Consider the following 19629-nt stretch of genomic DNA (forward strand, 5'->3'; position numbering starts at 1 on the left):
AGCTCCTTTGTGGTCACAGCTCTCTACAGCTGCTGTTCATCCAACAGTGTTTTTCCTGTCTTTGACACAAGAGTTTTGCAGGCGGAGGGGTGTCAACTGAAGGACACAGTTGTCTCGTTGGCCTCAGAGGATCTCAGTGTCATCTCCTGCATTCCCAGGGCCCGGAGAACAGGTTCTATCTCTTTCTGTCGGCACGCTGTTACCTGAGAAGTCAGTGAAGCCCATTGACTGAAGGGTATCGCTGCTCACAATGCTGTTAACCTTTGTACAACTTCATCCTTTCAGCCAAACCTTTACAAAAAATACAACCTATTACAGAGAGCCTGCAGATCATTATTAGCACAGTATGTCATCAGTAACTGCCAATTCATGTATAAATCTTATGCATTACTGGCTTTAATTTATAGTAACTAACAGTTCACACAGTTCTCACTCATTGCTGGCTTTTATAAGGTTTGCTATAGCTGTTTACACTCATTACCTTTGGACAGCTTTTCATTAGTGCAGCTTCCACAAGTTAATCAGAGACAAAGGACCTTACAGTGCTTGTGTAATTATCGTATTTTAGGGGTTGAGCTCACATGAAGTGCACTAGACAAAAAAGTGTTGTTAACTTTTATGCATTTTGTGTAATAAAATTGTGTAAATATTTAACATGATATTGTTTAGTACATATTGTCTGCATTAACACAGAGTAAACAAGTGGCTTTGCTCACCTTAGACATACTGTATATAGCCTGGACAGTAGGTCTATTACTACTCGGGAGGCTGAGTGTCTTGTCAGCCCTTTTCCAAGAAGGTTAGAGTCCACCTGAGATTCTTGCTCACTGTCAAGAATCCTCTGATCTTTTTTTTTTTCCCTCTCCCTCTCCCTCCATCCGTTATGCTCCAGTGACCAGTTAGGCTTATTTGAGCAGATGGAGAGCAGTGAGTCTGACGGCTATAGAGAGGAGGATGACGAGCTCTGATGCCTCTGTGACATGCAGCACGGCATATGAAATGTTCCCCACCCCCAATCAACTCACGCTACCAACAATATTCAAATTAAGTGACATCATTATTTTACAGACTTCCTCTCTGTCTCTCTTACACACACATACACCATTTGCACTGATGAGGCCTGTTTTTTATTTTGGGTAATTCCATTTCTTGATTGTTTAATTAAATATGTAATCTTGATGGGTATTAGACACTACATCTTAAAGAGACATTCTTTAATACTGGCCTTTTATTATAGAACAAAGGCCAAAACTATTCCTTACACATTTGATCTGTGTCTGTTCTCTGAGGGATTTCGTGTGAATGTGTGAAAACATGAAGCGAGTCGATGGTTATTTGGCTCAAACTTGTTGTATGAGAAGAGCAGCCTCTCACTGATACGCATGACAAACATACTCATGCTTTCTCAACAACAGCACACACTTACACTGACCCTAGCACCCTCCATATGTAGTTTCACTGAGCATTTTCTCCTCTTCTCCTGTCTTTCTGAGCTTGCAGGCCAGCCAGCCGTTCAGCAAACCCTCCAACAGAGGAAAAATGAGCCATGCAACGGGCTGATATGGGTGCTTTCGGACCCTGACCCTGGGGTACTGGTGTTTGCCATGCTGCTGGTCCTCAATAACAAGAATAGATGTATTGCATAGTCACATTTCGAACTTAAAGAGCAACCCTCTGTTTGTCTGCTTAAAGTGACATTTTTGCCATTTTTAAAAATAACATTTAGCAATTAAGCAACAGTTTTTGTCTTTGAGAGGTGTTTTCTGGGTATACGCTCTAATCAATTCTCGTCAGCTGGCTGCACAGTATCCCGTGGGATTTTTGGCCAGTAGGGTTGTTTTGGTACAGCAGAGCAGTTTATCATTCCAGCTACCTATACTGAAGCCTGGCCAGTTAGGTTAGCTGATGCTGCCAGCTCAGAGGTAACCCCAAAAGAGACCAGTGCCTATAACAATGGGAAGAAACCAGCATAGTTTATGTTTATCTGGTCACCATGTAAGTGGTGTATGCATTGTGTGTTTTTCAGCCAAGCAAGAGTCTAATAACAAAGTAGCCACACCAGTAGTGTTACTTTACCCCAGACAAGCAGATGTTGCCTACACCCACAGCCCCCACTTCTGGTGTTGGCTGTTGCAGCTCATGCCAGAGGAGAGAAATGCTGTAGTTTTAAAGGGACTAAGTCAGTGCATGGTCAATCATTACACCTACCATTAAAGTTTTCCTTAAAGTCTGCAATGTGTGTGAGTGTGTGCGCTCATGTGTGTTACTCTTAGTGCTTTAATGTGAATTGAGCAGACATGATTAGCTTAATGCCAGGAGCAAGGAGCATTTAATGAAGTGTTACTTGATTTGAGAGAGAGAGTTTGAGCATCGGATGTGTTCAAGAGACAGTGGCTATCTATATTTTTCATTGTAGACTTAGACACTGGCTACCTGTGAGTTGTAGACTTTTAAGATGTAATTGATCGCTCTCAAAGCACATCTGTATCCAGCTCCTAGTTATGTTATAGACCTCTTAATTTTCAAAGAGCCAGCGTGCCACCTGGGATCCTCAGATACTGCCTTGCTAGTTTTCCCCCATGCCAAGGCTGAGCACTAAAGGCAGTCATGTTTTTGACCCGATCTGCCCGTTATGCATCTTCATTATCTTTGCTTAAATCTCAGGCCAAAGTTAGGTCATCTGAGTCTTTGTCACACACTGCATAATTCCAGCACTCCCCATGAGCTGGACAGCTTCTGGGACTCTTCCAGTTTGCCATGTGTTAGAGGGAGAATCGCAACAGAAGGTGAATCTTAATTGCTGTTATTGTGCCAGGACTCCTCCTGGCCTATATTTGATTATTCAGACCAGACCTCTCTCAATACCACGGTTGAATAAGTACAGGAAATGATAGGGCTTTTTATTACATGAAGAATTTGGGATTTTGTCAGTGCCAGTCGGTTTGTGTGCCACTTATTTCCCCTCATTACTGGAACTATTGCAGCCTGAGCCGGTGTGACCGTCAATGTACCTCAGCCTGGCCTCCATCCAGACCATCCCTTTCCTTTTCTAAAAGTCTACATGAGATAATCCCTAAATTCATCCAGGTAGAGATGAGAAAATAACATCCTAAATGAACCTTTTTGAGAAAAATGCAAATTGTCCTGCAAGCTGGAACACCAGTATGAGTTGGCTGAGTGTGTATTCAGTCATGCTTTTGCTTTTTAGTTGAAAGTACAGGAAGTTCACTGGCAAATTGATGAGATTTAAAAATGAAGTCTGAAATTATGCCCTTCTTTCCACCTAAAGCGGTATGAATTTAGGGGGGGGGGTCATTTAGACTGTATCACACCATCAACAGAGATGGGGTCTTTTACAAATCTCAGCACTTAGGGACTGTGAGATTATTAAATTGAGAGGTAAAGTTGTTTTCTCAACACCTCCAAAAAGTCAGTCATCATTCAAATGATGATTACAGGTGAGGGGGGAAGTTGCGCAGGGTAAGGAAGTGAAGCAATTTGCCTCAGTTTTAAAACAGATGTAATCTGTAAAAGGGGAAACAAGTACAAAGTCAACAGTGATATTAAAGTGTCTCTTTGGAATGAAAGGGACAGCGGATAGCACAGGTAGCAGCTTTAAATTAAAGAGAGACACTTAAAGGACTGTTGGGAAAGAAAGACATTTGCTGAACATTCAGGTGTCTAAAAATAGGTTGGTAAAAGATTTGTAGTGACACTTTTATTCAGCCTTCTGTATACTCGCAAATCTTGACATATGGACACATACAATTAACATAGATCCTTGTGCAGCTGAACAATATTGACAAAATCAAGTATCACTATATATATCAATGAAATGTGATGACTGTTGATTATTACTAATGGTTGATATAATAAACAGACATTTCTGAGAGAAAATCATCTAATAATTAAGCTTTTATTATTAGAAAAACACTACTTTATTACTCTGTACCACAATATCATGATTCTAGACAAAATCTGTTCTCATATCACAATATCTCTGTATTTAATGTTAACGCCCAGATTCAGATGTAAGTCTCATTTGACAACCGGCTACTATCAATATTAGCAAATGTTCATTCAAGATTTCATCGTCAGTGTTTCCTTTTTTTCCCCTTTTTTTACAGAAATCATTGACAAGAGTGAACTGAAGGCATTCTTCGAGAGCAACTGTTCGCAGATTTATTTTATCTTCTATGAAAATTTCATTACACTGGAAAGCAACTTAAAACAAAAAGGTGAGTGCAAGCTTTTTTGTGTTTTGTTTATTTCTGTAAACTGCACACTCACCGTCAACGGTGGTTCAATAATTAACCCTTTCCCTGCTCTCTATGGTATGTAAAGGTTTAATTCCCTCTGCCCCACATTTACAGAGCAATGAGTATAAGGCCATAGAAAAGCAATTTCTGGTTACGTCCAGTGTATCTGTGTGTTTACCCTGCTTCTAACATTGTCACGGGTGGGGGATCCACTCCCACTGGGAGTATGCTCTCATGGTAACACAAGTTGATTTGAATAAGTGTTTACAAAATGGCCCATATTATCGATACATTATTGATGAGACTAATGCAGTATACCTCCTGGTTATATGTTTAAAAACTCAAGTACCTTTCCTGTCTTGCAGGGAACAAATCTCAAAGGGAGGAGCTGGACTCTATCCTCTTTATTTTTGAAGTAAGTCATCTTGCTTTTTCTGTGTCGGTGTCTTCATCTCTAATCTCCACTGATAGCTGCTACAGCCTCAACCTGTTTACTGAACTCTGCAACACTGGGGTGGGACCATAGTTTCCATGGTGCTATACTGCAACTCTCACTACTTCCTGAATTTGCCTCAAATAGCCTAGAAATCAATTGGAGGTTGTACAGGAAGGGGAAAAAAAGGCTCAGCTTTCAGATCCTTTCTTGTTTTTACAACCAAGGCGTGTATGCAAATCAGAAGAGGTATGTTCTTTTTTTGGCGTGTGTGTGTGCGCAACACGCTCCTGGCCCCTCCCTCTGTTTTTTAGAGCACTCTTCTGTTGCACATGCAGGTTAAAGTCCCCTACCTTGTTTTCCCACCTGACTGCAAAGGTAGCTCCAGTTTCCAGTACAAACAGTCAGCTCTCCAGTTACATTTGCTCAGGGCAAGGCTGTAAGGATGACAGCAGATCCAAATAGAGTGCAGTCTGTTTGTCCCTCCTTGTATAGTATGTCTTGTCCTAGTTTTTCTGATCACCTGGGAGTGTGTTGGGAGTGTTCCCTGCATTATGTCAAACATAAAGTAAGTCATTCCAGCTAAGAAGGCATAGAAGAGGATCCTTAACTTTGGATTTGGGCCTACTGCCCAATTCATGAGTTTGTTACAGTAGCTGTAGACACCACTGTAGTCTGCCTTTTAGCTATGGATTCCTAATTTGCTAGCCAATCTATTTTTATATTATCATGGTACATTTTGGCTCTGTCTGGGTGATGCATCATGTACTTTGTAGTGCATTTCAGAGCACGCATTACATCCAATTTATTTGATTGTCTGTGTTGGCAATCTTTTTTTAGAGTTTAGACTCTATTATTTGAGTTTGTATCTATGACCTTCTTAACCCGATGTTAGCAAGATAATATTGTTCAAAATAAAGTTTTCATTGAGATCGGTTCACCCCATCTGTCTGAAAGAAGAGAAATCTAACTAACTAGGTTTTCCTTCAGCTCTTTCCACTCCTCAACAAGATAGTCTCCCTGCCTGTCCACACACATCCAGTCATCTGACCTGTAAATAAAGCCCGGATTCATGCCTTCTACATATTTATGGAGTCATCTTTTCAAAAAAGAACTAATATTGAAAGCAGCTTAACCCTCATTTGTCCCCTTTTAGCCCCTGCCTGTGACGACGTGTGCTTTTACCCGTGTACTGAGAAGATAAGCTTGCTTTGAGTGGAGTGTACAGGACAGATACAGGGTTGCTTTGATCCCGAGCTCTGCTACACTGAGCAGACTTTCTCTTTACGCCGTATTAGATTAGACATGTCGTATTGTATGTGGTTGTGAATATGATATCAATGGATACATTTGTGCTCACAAACATGCACTACTAATATGTATCATGTTATTCCAGAGGTTATATTATGTAACACAGTGACATGACGAATGCAGTAACAGACAGACTGATTTGATATTTCGAGGCAAGTGGATTGTGTATCCTAATCATTTTTTCTGCCACAAACACAGTTAAGTATACCCTATAATGTATTAAAACTGGTGTCATTTCTATCACAACGGCTTCTATCTCAACATCTCCTTGCAGGATAATGCTTATTGTAAATGTGTGTCATTAGTTTTAGTCACAGAAGTCCACCAACCAAAACATAAGCCCTGGCAGCCTTTGTCCAACAAGCCTCAGAGCTGTGTGTACAATAGCTATGAATGGATGGCTGTTGGGACATAAGCCATTTTGCAGCTTTGTGCTTTGTGACACACTTTAATGCTGTATGACAGGTTAAGAAGAACAACACAGCTCAACATCACTGTCCCTCTTTTTCTGTGTAAGAATTTCCCTGGAAAGCCACAGTTAAGCCAGGCAGATAGGGAATATGGTCCCTCGCACTTTCCATCACCTGGGTCCCTCCTTGCATTCAAATCTGGCTGACATATACAGTACATGTCTCCAGTGTGTGTTTGCGTTGAGCTGGCTATGTGGGGATTACGTTGCTGTCATGATGAGGTATGTGACCCCTTTTTCACGGGTTGCTATGGGGGAGTATGGTCCCCCATGCTGAGCCGGTTTGAGTAATGGATATCTAGAGGGGGTAATCTTTTGTCCCTCCCCCTAAACTCTGCTGTAACACTCCACCCCCACCGCCACCAGCAGCCATCGCCATCCCCTTCCAGGATCTCTTTGTGTCTGCTGCCACGAAGGCATCCACCACACAGCTTGTGATGCTGCACCGAAACTGACAGATAAGAGACCTGATCCCTGTGAGAATGCAGTAACATTGCTGTATGTACAGTATAGAAAGTCCATTTTCATACTCAACATCACCTCTTGTTTAATATTGCTCTATTGTAGACCTGTGTGTCCTTTTTGTAACACATAAACCGGACCATAACCACGTCGTTTACCATTATACTATAACAGAAAAAGATCTGTGCTCTTTTTTGTAAATTATAGTTTCAGTCTCATTGACCTAAAATGAGAAAATATATGTATTTTTCTACGACACACTTAAGTCATCAGTATTAATTGTTTTTAGAAGTTACCTAACGAGTTCATTGGAGATGTGTGTTCAGTGAAGGTGTGACAAGTATTTTTAAGTTAAATACACTTGTATATGGAACTTCTTGTTAGTCAATATCCTAGTAGCAACTGCCTCATGAAGACAAAGGAGGAGCATTCACACAAATCAGCAATATTTATTAAATAAAATAAGAAAATATCCAATTCTGAATATCTCTAAGACACAATAAGGTCAATCAGAGAAAATGGAAAATATATGGCACCTCTGTCAGTCTGTCTAGAACAGACCATCCTCAAAAACATAATGAGAATGGAGGGAGGCCACTGGGACACCTATGGCAACTCTGAAGGAGCTACAGTCCAGACAGCTGAGGTGTATACAACAGCTATTGACTGGGTACTGGACCAGTTGCAGATTAATGGCAGACTAACAAAGAGAAAGCCACGGTTGAGAAAGACATGGCATCTTGCCTAATGTTTTCCAGAAAGCACATGTGCAACTCAAAGTCGATAAAGGTTTTATAGTACGATAAGACCAAAATTGAGGTTTTTTAGTGATCATATTAAGTGCTATATTCGGTGTAAGCCAAACACTACACACCAGAAGACACACATGGGAATGCTTGAACGCACCGAGCCTGAAAGGCTTGTGAATGTGGAGGGTTGAATTCTACCAAAGTACCGCAAATTGGAAGAAGATATGTTTTCCAGGAAGACAATGCCCCCAAATGCAAAGCTGAAGCCTAAAACAAACATCTTTATATCTTGTCTGAGTCCAGACTTCAGTCCAATTGAGAACTTGTGTCAGGACTTGAACACTGCTGGTTTGCTCATGGTCCCTGTGCAACTTGACAGAGCTTCAGCAGCTTTGTAAAGATTGAGGAAAAGGTTTTGTGTGCAACTCTGATACAGATCTATCAACATAAATTAAAGTCTGTATTTGCTGGCATAGGGGCCTTAAGTAGATATTGACTTGAAGGGGCCGAATGTTCGTGCAGTCAAATTGTATTTGATGGATTACTTTAAATCCACTGCAAGTTTTACAAACATCAATACTAGGCAGGTGTGTGAAACGATGCCTTTGTCATTTGGTCTATCTCCTTTTGACAGCCATTTACTATTGAATTGGACTCAAGGTGCATTCTCTAATTGTCTCTTATGTCGCCTCTTGCTGCTGCACAGCAAGCAGATATAAGTACGCGGTGAGAAAGGTACTGCTTTAGACGACCAGTCTGTCTGTGTTCCCGTGTGACTGTAGATGACCCCTCACTGTCTGAAAGCAGTTCAATCCTGGTGCCACTGAGGTTGTGGGACAAGTTAAGGAACAGCTCTGGGACCATCAAAACTCAAAGGGAAGTCTGTGCATATCCACTTCCCTGGACTTTCTCTCCAGGATATAACCCCACCATGACCTCTCGCATGTCATCCGGATCTGAATCAGCATCCTGAATTCCCCTTGTCATCCATTTTGCAAAATCATCTAGATTTGAGACTTGACTGACTGAGTTGCCATGTGGGTAAATTATTAATTCTAGTCAGCCCTTTTCTTTTTATCAAGAACTGTGAATTTAACCTTACTCATTGGCAATGCATAAGCTGGTGTATTTTGTTTGAAGTGCAAGACCTTTTTTTTTTTTTTTTTGAAAAATCACTTAAAATCTCAACAATGTCTAGGCCAAATGGCAACACAGTTATCTCACAGAAACCACAACAGATTCAACATACACAGTAAGCAAAGGAATTAAGAAGAGGAAAGAAATTAAACATAAAGAGATTTACCCATTTAAGTCAGGCACTTAACATTTAAAAATGAAGACCAATTAAGGAGGAGTGAGGCATATTATTGTCCACCTGCCACGGCTTATGGCAAACAGACGATTGATTGTGACTGATTTAAATGCCACACACTGAAATGCACCATTAAATGCTGTGTGTGTGTAAATGGTCATTACTAAGTAGGTAATTAATTACACAGTGTCACTGTATCATGCACAGCCATCAATAGTTCTCCTGTCTTTTTCCCCTTTTTCTGAATGGTATAATAGCCACATATTCTTCTTGATCCACAGCTTTCATGGAATCACTGAAAGTCTGCATGCTGCCTAACATGTTTCTGAGAAATTAACCCAGGGCCATTAGCTAAGTGATTTTTCCCTCTCTCTCTTTCCTCTTTATGCAGTCCTAGTTATGACTGACAGTTCTCCAGCAGGGGATTTTTGGTTAATGCATGAATGCAAATCTACTGAGTGTAGCTGGGGCCTGCACATGGAACAGGTCGAGTAAATCTTGATGTCTGACGCTGCGCTTTCACCTGTGCTTATGTTTAGTCTTCAAAGCTAGACTGCATTTTACAAATAGTTTGTCACAAGCATGAGTGGTGATCTGTCATCTTTTGATGCATTCCTAATTTTAAAATGTTTGGCATGCAGTTGAGATCCCGTTTTCCCCTCAAAACAATTTATGCCTGATCATAAAAGTAATTTCATGATGGACTTAGAGCAAGCCTGCTGCAGCTTTCACATAAAGCAAAGAGGAAAACCTCATGGCTGAGCCAACAGGCATTGGGAAGCCTGGGAAGGAGTTTGATTGCACTCTGCTGCTGCCACCTACTGGCGTCAGAGAATCAAATCATCTCCCAGTGATCCAGATCATAGTCGAGGGTATTTTGGTAAATAATCCCAAAGTAACTTTAAAGCAATGGAGCTCAAAGCCATTTAGGCTTTAAGCTGCATTGTATTAGAGATGTTACATGAGATTTGCATAGTCAGCTTTAATTTTCCAAGGCCTTTACCAACAAATAGTGAGGGCGAGCTAAGAAATTTGGTTAGCATGTAAATAAGTAGCCTGGTTTGGTCTGCACTGTTTGGATGTACCTTACAAAGCATTTTAAACAAAGCAGCTGTGTAACTGAAGTCTTTCCATGAGGCTTAGACCCTTCTGTGAACTGATTGTGACAGAAGAAACATGATTATTATTTTCTTATTAGCAGAATTGCACTTTAATTCCTTACACTATTTACTGTATTTGACATTCCATGTTTTGCCCATAACTATTGTGACATTTCATTGTTGTGATTTCTGCTCGTACGTCTCATGTTAGTAGGTTTGCCTTATATTAGAAGTTTAGTGCTTTGTGGCTTCAGGAGATTTCATTGTCCTCAGTGGGTTTAATCATCTCCGCGTCGGATCAAAAACCATAACAATATGTAAATGTCTCCATTTCTTCCGAGAGTCCTGCTTGTCTGTCACTGCCGTCAAAAAGCCCTTGTGGACCACCTCTGGGAGAAGTGTATTCTGTGTCATGTTCAGGCCCTGCAGCTGGAAACCTAAGTGCGGATCATGTAAATGCGTTAAGGCTGTAGTTGTACCACAGTAATGCCCCCATCTTTATGCTGGAGTATGGCTGCAGATTAGAGTAACTCCACCAACCTCCAGTCCGGCAGACTCTGCATTCGCCCTGTATCAGCCAGTAAATTCCTCATTGTTGCGGCTGCCATTCCGGCTCCACGGGGAGTCTTTCTTAGCTAGCTTCTCCATCTCATTCCCACTCTCCCTTCCTGGTGCTGTGTAAGAGAGAGAAAGGAGGTGTTATTGTGTCTGCACACACACACACACACAGGGAAAGGCTTAAGCAGGCTACCCCGCTGTGTTACTGCCGAGCATAATGTGTCTGCTGCCCCAAGGAGACGGAGTGAAGGAGGCCAACGAAGAGCCTGTACGGAGATGTAATAATCCCATGTGGGATCAATAGCAAGGTGCAGCCACACGCCTGCATACGCATATCATCATGTCTGTGGATAAGAGAGAAGTTGAACGGCACAGATAATCATCCAGTGCCCCTTTAAAGTGATGTATGTCTTTCAGTATCTCTGCTGTCACTGATAATGACAGGGATTTAGTCTCAGAGGACAAGAAGGGAAAGTTAAAGATGGAACATGACAAGGGAAGAAGGAAGTTGTTGACAACTGAGACACTCAAAACAGGAGATGACTTCTGGACAACCACAGCTCATGGCATAATGCAGTGAAGCACTAAGTGACATAATGTTATCTGATGCCATCTTTCAGAGGCATTTTACTGTGAGTATATGAATATTTTACAACAGAAAATGATGATTTGGTCATCTAAAACAAAAGAAACAAGCAAACTAATGTGTACATTTTATTATGTAAACACTCAAACAAAAGGAATATGAAATATTGTTAGGTATATTATTTAAAAACTAAACATTTATTTAGTAGTTTCTCTCTTCTCCCATGCCACAAAACGATGCTCTATAGTCTTAACAGTTTTCTCTCACACTCTGTCATCATTCTTTTAGTCTTTTTTTCTTCTCACTCGGATGCTACATGACACTTTTTGGCCAGAGAGGACTAAAACAGTTTTTTCATGCTCTGTATCCTTCTCTTTTCTGAATCTCCAGGGCAGATGAGCTTTTTATCATGCCGGCCAGAGTCGGTTGTCTGGTTGAATGGGTCAGAGCTGCATACGTATAGCAGCAAAGAGCAGGCTTGACCTCTACATTACAATCATGAAGTCTTATTGGGTCAGTGATTAGGATTTGATGAGTAGTGAGCCATTGGGGCATCAGTTGCTCACAGTGCACTGACTGTTAACGAGCCATGCACGCATGCACGCACACACCTGCCATCCCCCAAGCCCTCTTTTCCATCTCTCCAGAGGGGCTCAGTTAACCTGTCGCCGCATTCAAGAATAATGATAGGCTGCTGAAAGGTTAGAGCACTCTAATTGAGTTGTAAAGCGGTTGTTGGTGAGGTGATGACATTTCACAGTGCTGTCCTGTGTCACAGGGACCTGCAGACATGCAAGGCCAAGTGGAGGGAAAGGGCAGGAACATTGCATTCCATAAATGTATACTGCTTTGACCAAACGGTGGCACTTACCAAAACAAAGTCAGTTTTTTCCTCCTCCTTCTTTTGATCGACCATCAAATCAATCATTGTAAAGCCTGGAGCTGGTCATTATTGAGTAACTTGATTGAAGAGACTTTATGTTGGGATTTCTGTTGGAAGGGAAAAAGCTGTACTCTCTAACCTGATGCAACCTCAATGCTGTCATCATTACTGGAATTCGTCAAATTCTGCCATTTTTCTCTGGCTCCAATTTTTTGATTAACCTAATCATAACTTTTGCTTTTTTTTTCATCAGAAAATTCTACAACATCTGCCTGAGAAAATCTACAACCGGTGGCAGTTTCACAGTATAGGTATGTACTGTAACTCTATGAAATACTTGGCACTACCTTGAGTGCTAACCCTTGTCTCTCCGTTATACCTGACAGGTACTTACAGTACCAGTCAAAAGTTTGGACACACTTTCTCATTCAAGGGAACGGGAAAGTGCGTCCAAACTTTTGACTGGTACTGTATATACTGTGTCTTTCCTCCTTATGTTTCCATAACCTCTAAGATAAACCTTAGGACAAAAATGTCACCTCAACCATGTCTAAGCCTTCCATAATGAAGAGAAAATAATTAGTCTTAGAAGGGAATGTAAATGGGAAATGCAAATGAGCACTTCATTTGAAATGCAAATAAGTAATTGAATTATGCTGGCATGATTTCAGTCCCGCACAAAAAGGAAAACCCTTGCAAGAAGCGATAACCCCAATTATAACCATTGTTTGTCAGCCGTTGGCAGCTAAACAGTCTGGGTCCAGATCATTGCTGTAGATTGGCCTTCCCCTCAGGCTTGTAATTCCAAATACTAAAGCTCATCTCAGGTTGGATGCCCCAGACAAATTCACTGTTTCCTAAGTCACTGGACAACAAATCATCAGAGGTTTAAAGCTGCCTCTCGGCCTTTTTCCTGAACTCATATAGAATTTCCTTTACCGCTCATCAGTTCACGTGTCACTGGTCAAGATGCTATGCTGTCACTATGTACTTCCGGTGTCCAACATAACGTTTTTTTCCCCCACTGGCCCACTTGGCCAGTAGATCAGAGTTTTACAGGCCCCTTGTATATTTTCACTGGCCCGGCAACCAAAAGATGAAAATAACTGTTTTTCTTCCATAATTTTAGTGATTAAATCATTGTATACATAATATGTACAACAGTGAAGTTCCCTTTAGATTTGGTTTGTTTCCTTTAGTCATGGATATATAATGTTGATATATTACACAAATATGCAAAATATAAAATTAGGCACATATCGGATCAGTAAGTGCATGCTGTTTTAAATGTAGGTTCCTCCATATTTTGTGTAAAGCCAGAGAGTATGGAGTACATAGCGAGAATTCATGATAAGACTTCAACGAGTACGGATGACCTTGATAATAAACTCTTGTTTCAAGAACTGAGACTTTGCTGAGAGATCGTCAGAAACGTACACGTCAAGTCGGAACAACGAGAGAGAGAACATAATGGCGTTTGTTTGTGTGCGCGCGTGTTCACTCCAAGCTCCTTCTGTCTGCTTCCACGAGCTACCTGTCCACTACAGACATGGAGTCGAACTGTAATGAATGAATGAAAAGGAGAGATGCAGAGGAGGAAAATGAAACAGAAACTAAGAGCGTCTGTCTCCGCAGTAAATCATCTGTTGAGTGTTTGATGGTTACTTATCTGTGCTTTAGAATGTAACCGCCATGAAACAATATTCCTCTCATTCACTTGCTTTGTTCTTGCTGCTACCGCTTGCTCTCGGATGTGTCGGACCCTGACTCCTGCTTTGAAAAATATGCAGTGCTTGTTGCGTGTCTTGAGTTTTAATTGAATTCTTCTTTTTTTTCCCACTTTTTTTTTTATTTTTTTATCAGCTATTAACACATTCTACCAGACCACATGCTTCCAGTAGCATCGCTGAAAGCATTTCTGTGCCCTGTGACTAATTCCTTGTGGTGGGTAGGGTAGGTCAAGAATGACATGAATGAGTTTTAGTGGTTCTCTTCTTTTAGATGAGGATTGCAAGGTCACAGGTGTTTGAAGCAGACCATTAAAAGCTGAAGAAAATCTTCACACCTTTTATCATCCTCTAGTATACTTACTTCTTCCTACTTTCCTCTTTCCTGAGCCCAGCCTCTATGGAATTATTCATCACTGCCGTTATGTGTCCAACATAGAAATATGACTCTGATGAGAGGAGAACAATAATAAAATATAATGATAACAATAACAAGCACCAGACGCACACAAACAGATCAGCTTTGCCAGACTTTCTTAACCAGCTACTCATGGCTACCACTTAAATACGTCTGGGTCAGATTAGTCGGTTTAAAAAAAAAATCCCTCATTAAGATTTACATAATCTTGGAGTAGCTTGACGTTTATCCCAACGTAACCCAAGTTTTAACCCTAATCCTAAACCTAAAATCACTGAGTACAAGCCAAAAATTGCTTCACAGCCCCGCCATGTCCTCATAAGAAACGCTGTCTGCAGTCTGTCACGAGTATGTCCTAACTCGCACACACAGACATCCTCCACTCAAGGTATTTAGCAATCAGAGCAATGTCTCATTTGATTACAGCGGAACCAGATTGCCTCCACGAATGCATGTCGCTGCCAACCGATGTTAATTTTCATCAGGAAAATGTGAAGCCTTGCCACTCTCCCCACTAGTTTGTCAGGACCACCCATCAAGGTCAATTTGCCTCAGTGGAGATGACAAGCAAGTCCCTCCCTATCAGCTTTACGCTGTTCTTTGTGTCCGTGAACATCAGCTGTAGGACGTCTGTTGAATATTTGGGGTGCTTTTGTCTTTGACAGTTGCTCTTCTTTTTGCGTTTGTTCAGGTTCTATTCTGAAAAAGCTTCTACACACTGGAAATTCATTCAAGGTAAATGCTGTTTTCACTTCAACGAGATATGGGGGGGGGAAAAGCTCTCATCCAACATATTTCTGTTCTGGCCTCTTTTGTATATCCTCTCGTATTCTTTAATCTTTTCTCACCCTATCTTCTCCTGTCTAGATCCGTTGTGAGGGGATCCGTCTCTTCCTGCTGTGGCTGCAGGCCCTGAGGGACAACTGTGCTGAGGAGCAGTTCCTTATCTTTGCCTGTCTGGTGCCAGGATTCCCTGCTGTGCCCTCCTCCAGAGGGCCCTGCACCCTTGACACCATCATTTACAACCCCTTCTCCAACCCCCCTGATGGTGAGGCAGGGCAGACTCACATGAATATGCATGCTTCTACATGTGCATATTTACAGTCAGTGACATTGATTTTGAGATGTTTTTACAGCTTAATGTGATTAGGGTGGTCATTGAAGTCATCCAAAAGATACTAAACTGATATCAGACTTTTTTTTTTCTCCTTTTTTAATAAACACATATGGCACTTAACTCGTGTCTTTGTGTCTGTCAATCTGAGCAGCCAAGGTGGTGCCTGAAGAGATTACCCCCCTGGTTCCGGCTGTGGTAGGAGAAAAGGTTGCAGATGACCAGACGTGTTACATCCTCGAAACTCTGCTCAAGTTCATGGTTATCCAGGTAATAACTATGTTTGCTTAGGAGATGCTACGCAGCTATTTGCCAGATTATGCAGTGGCTACAATATGGTTATCATAACACAATCTCAAGTTTGAATCCTTTGTTTATAGAGATGGAAAGACAAATGTCTGTCAGTAGTTAGATGGGTTAGGTATAGTCTTGATGAAAACTTGCATGACCCTGGATTTATCTTTTTTTTTGCCCTTTCCACCTCGATGTATACTTTGGCTACAAAGTGTAGCTGTCGTCATAAAGTTGTGCAATTGCTCAGCTAGTTGTAACTCCTGTCTTGCACAACAGTAAGATTAAAAACCAAATACAATAGCAGTCAAGTGTGTAAAGTTGGAGTCTGTTAATTTAAAGCCCAGTTCAGACCAAAGAATCACAATGAGACGAGTTGAAACTCGCAACTACTTCGCAATGCACCAGTCTGCAAAACCTGACACTTTATACCAATGCAACTAGACGAGACGGTGTATCATCTCCATAGCAACGATTCTCTGTACTACCGTTCTAACTGACAGCTTTTCAGGCTTATTTTCGTAGCTGAATATAAATTGTAACGTCTTAAAATATAATGATGATAGTGATAGTGAGTTACTTGCTACAGTCGCATTTCTAGAATTGATGAACAGCGAAAAAACATAAAAATGAGGGTCGAGGCTCTCCTTTACTCCGTCCAAAACTCTGCCATTTCAATCAGCTGACAGTTTGCTGACTTGACCTGCTGACTTCGCTACAAGCTGATTGGCTGTTGAAACAGGTGATGTGCCTTAAGTTCTAAAACCACTGGAGACTTGACAAACTGCGAGCTGAGACGGGCCAGTTCACACAGCTTCAACTTCTCCCTGCAACGTTCTAAAATGGTTTTGCCTCGTCGTGAATCTTTGGTCTGAATGGGGCTTTATGTGTACCTAGCCCAAACCATTTCCCCTCTGTTTACTGTTTGTTAGAGGAACCTTCAAACTATTGTGTTGCAAACAATAAACTGTCACTGACTTAGTGATGCTGGAAGTGTCTCCTCTCCCTGTAGCCTGACCTTGTCTGCTTTTGTGTTGTCCGCCAGGCATCCAGTTTAGAATGGAAGAACAAAGAGAACCAGGACACAGGCTTCAGGTTTCTCTTCAGCCTGTTCAAGAAGTACTACCTTCCACATTTATTCCCCTCCTTCACCAAGCTCACAAATCTCTACAAGCCTTTATTAGGTAAGATAGGCATACAGTATATATTTGACCTCTCGCTGAAGCTTTTTCACAGTGACTGTTCTGTTACTGCAGTATTACACACACTGTACTTGAACTCAAGGGCTGCTGTTTGGGTGTTAAAATCTCAGTTTGACAATTTGTAATGTTTGCTTATGTTACATTTTTGTGTGAGTAAAAAGCTTCTATTCAGCAAACTAGTATATATATATATCTATATATATATAGATATATATATATGCCTACTCTCTATACAATTCATACTGCAGGCTCTCTTCAGCACTTCAGGTCAAACATAAAGAAAATGTCATTGAAAAGTAGCAGAGGCAGTATTAAGTGAAAGGAGTAGACAAACTGCAACACATGGAAACAGCTTTGAAGCTTCGAGATATTCAGCATGACACAAACCTTTCTAATATGTGGAGCCATTATTTATATATTTACCATTTACCACCGAGTTCATTACATACACAAATACCTCTTAAACAATGTTATTTTAGGAACAGTATTTTACAGTCACCCTAAACTTGATGAATAGTTATTTTTAAAGAAGAGAATAATGAATTTCATGTGTGTTGTTGTGATATTGGACTCATGGTAATATAATCTAAAAGACAAAAGGTTTAACAAGTAAGCAGGTGTGAATAGAAAGTAAAATAAAAATTTGTTTGTTCAGTTTCTGTGGCTTTAATTCAGCTGGAAAAACTTTAAAGCTTCACAGGCATATATGTGGAGTTGATTTTTAATCTCTCTCTCTTTCTCGCTTGCTGTTTTCTTTTTGTCCTTTTCCATCTTTCACTCTCATCCACTCTTCTTACTGTGTCGCTCGATCAGACCTCCCCCATCACAGACCAAAACCCTTGTATGTGCCAGTGACGCGGAACAATGAGAGCACCTTCTGCACCAGGGACCAGTACCTGGCACCCCGTGTGGCCTTTATCACCTGGCTGGTCACCTTCTTCCTGGAGAAGAAGTATGTCAGCAGTGCTGCTGCGGCGCAGAGCGCCAAGAACGGCACCGAGGTCATTCCCAAACTCATCCAGGTGAGCGCGATAGTACCCTTCTGTTGATTTCTCATTCTGTCATTATCCAGGGAGGAGGTAGACTGTTTGTATCAACCCCCCTCAGTACTTGTATCTGTATAAAGATAACTGGGCATGCCTACAAAGGACAATGTATTTTAAAAAATACTCTCACACATGAGAAGTCTATAAATGAGAAGTCACAGAACAGTGTGTTTCAGGGGTTGCAAGTGTGTAGAAATATCATGTTTTCACATGAACTTCTTTTGGAGTACTATAAATAACAACTTGTGAAATTCACACTCACATTTTGTGCTTTGAAATGTGAAGCAAGACATACTGTTGGACAAGAAGTGTGCAATCACAAACAAGATCGGCTCTTAAGTCTGTATGTGACTGTATGTAATGAGAGTAGCAAACCTGTAGAATACAATATACTAACAAAAATATGTTTTTATCCTTATTTTTTGGAGCCCAAAAACAAGCCAGCCTCTAAAATGAAATGACATTTTGTTGTTTTCAGTGTAACCACAAAGTTCTAACATCACTGCCCACAACATCCTGCAATCATGTAATCGTAATAAACAAGACTCATGGTCTCTCAGTAATTATTATTTATCATTATTTTAACAGTGTTTAAAAACATATAGTGAGATTTTTCAACAGTACTGTAGATTTCTTGTTTGTGATATTTTTGAGCATTTGACAGTGAGAGCAATTATAGAGAGAAGAAGAAGGGGAATGAAATGCAAAACTAATAGTGTTGTGATTAGAAAAAAGGTGAGACTCATTTTACAATAACGCCTAATACAGTTGCTCATTCCCCATAAAAAAGACATTAAAACACAATCAGTCGAGAAAAGAATTCCTAGTCAGTAAGACTCTAGCGACCAATTGTTTAACAGAGCGGGCAGCCCGTAGCATACTAAGAGACTCATTTCTCACTGACACTGTGTCTCTGTGGTGCCCAGACTGTCACTGCAGGCAGTAGCAGCCAGGAGAAGGAGAAGGATAAGACATCAGATGGGGATACGAACGGGCCAGCGGGGGAGCCTGAGAAGAGCCACTCCAACAGCAGCACGCTGTCTGATAGGCGGCCCAGCGATTCCAGTTTGTGTAGCATTGAGGAGGAGCATCGCTATGTCTATGACATGGTGCATGCCATCCTGCTCTCCACAAGGGACAATGTGAATTTTGTCAACGAGGTCTTCCACCAGGTACAGATGAGAAACTGTATCCGAGCAATATTACTTTATTTGATGTTAAATAAATAAATGTCATTGCAGATGCTATATCATATATATCACATTGGGTCATGATTATAATGCAGACTGGATGACTTCTCTGCAATAACTTGTACTATGTTGCCCTCTGCTGGCCATTTGTTAACATTACTTAAAGGTCCTTCCTACTGAACAGGCTGCTTGTAAAACTATTCAAAACACTGTTAGTTCAGCTTGAATGTCCATGTCCCCACTCATAAGGCTTTCCTGCTGCCGTCCTGCGAGGCATCAGCAACCAGGAAGGTGATCAAAGTGTACAGGAAGTGGATCCTGCAGGAAAAGCCCAGCTTCATGACAGAGCCTGACAAAACTACACAGCAAGATGAAGTGGATGACAGCTCTGAACAGATACTCAACACAGAGAACAACAGCATTCATGCACAGGTGAAGACTGCTGTGATTCTAAGTTCAGTTTGACTGAAATGATATTATTAAATAACATATTCAGTCTTAAATCACATCATAAGTTTA

General features: G+C 41.0%; 1 protein-coding gene across 5 annotated transcripts in view; it reads left to right on the top strand.

Annotated features, from left to right (window-relative positions):
- ralgapa2 (Ral GTPase activating protein catalytic subunit alpha 2) overlaps nt 1-19629 on the top strand; it is a 95768-nt gene that overhangs the window by 11380 nt on the left and 64759 nt on the right. For all 5 annotated transcript variants that reach the window (XM_067615298.1, XM_067615294.1, XM_067615297.1 and 2 more), the window contains exons 2-11: nt 4128-4238; nt 4625-4674; nt 12376-12433; nt 14959-15002; nt 15135-15315; nt 15536-15651; nt 16718-16856; nt 17688-17896; nt 18847-19092; nt 19360-19542. In XM_067615298.1, coding sequence (XP_067471399.1) covers nt 4128-4238; nt 4625-4674; nt 12376-12433; nt 14959-15002; nt 15135-15315; nt 15536-15651; nt 16718-16856; nt 17688-17896; nt 18847-19092; nt 19360-19542 — 1337 coding nt within the window. The remainder of the gene's footprint in view (nt 1-4127; nt 4239-4624; nt 4675-12375; nt 12434-14958; nt 15003-15134; nt 15316-15535; nt 15652-16717; nt 16857-17687; nt 17897-18846; nt 19093-19359; nt 19543-19629) is intronic.

Source organism: Thunnus thynnus, chromosome 16 (assembly GCF_963924715.1).
Source record: "Thunnus thynnus chromosome 16, fThuThy2.1, whole genome shotgun sequence".
Classification (NCBI taxonomy): Eukaryota; Metazoa; Chordata; class Actinopteri; order Scombriformes; family Scombridae; genus Thunnus; species Thunnus thynnus.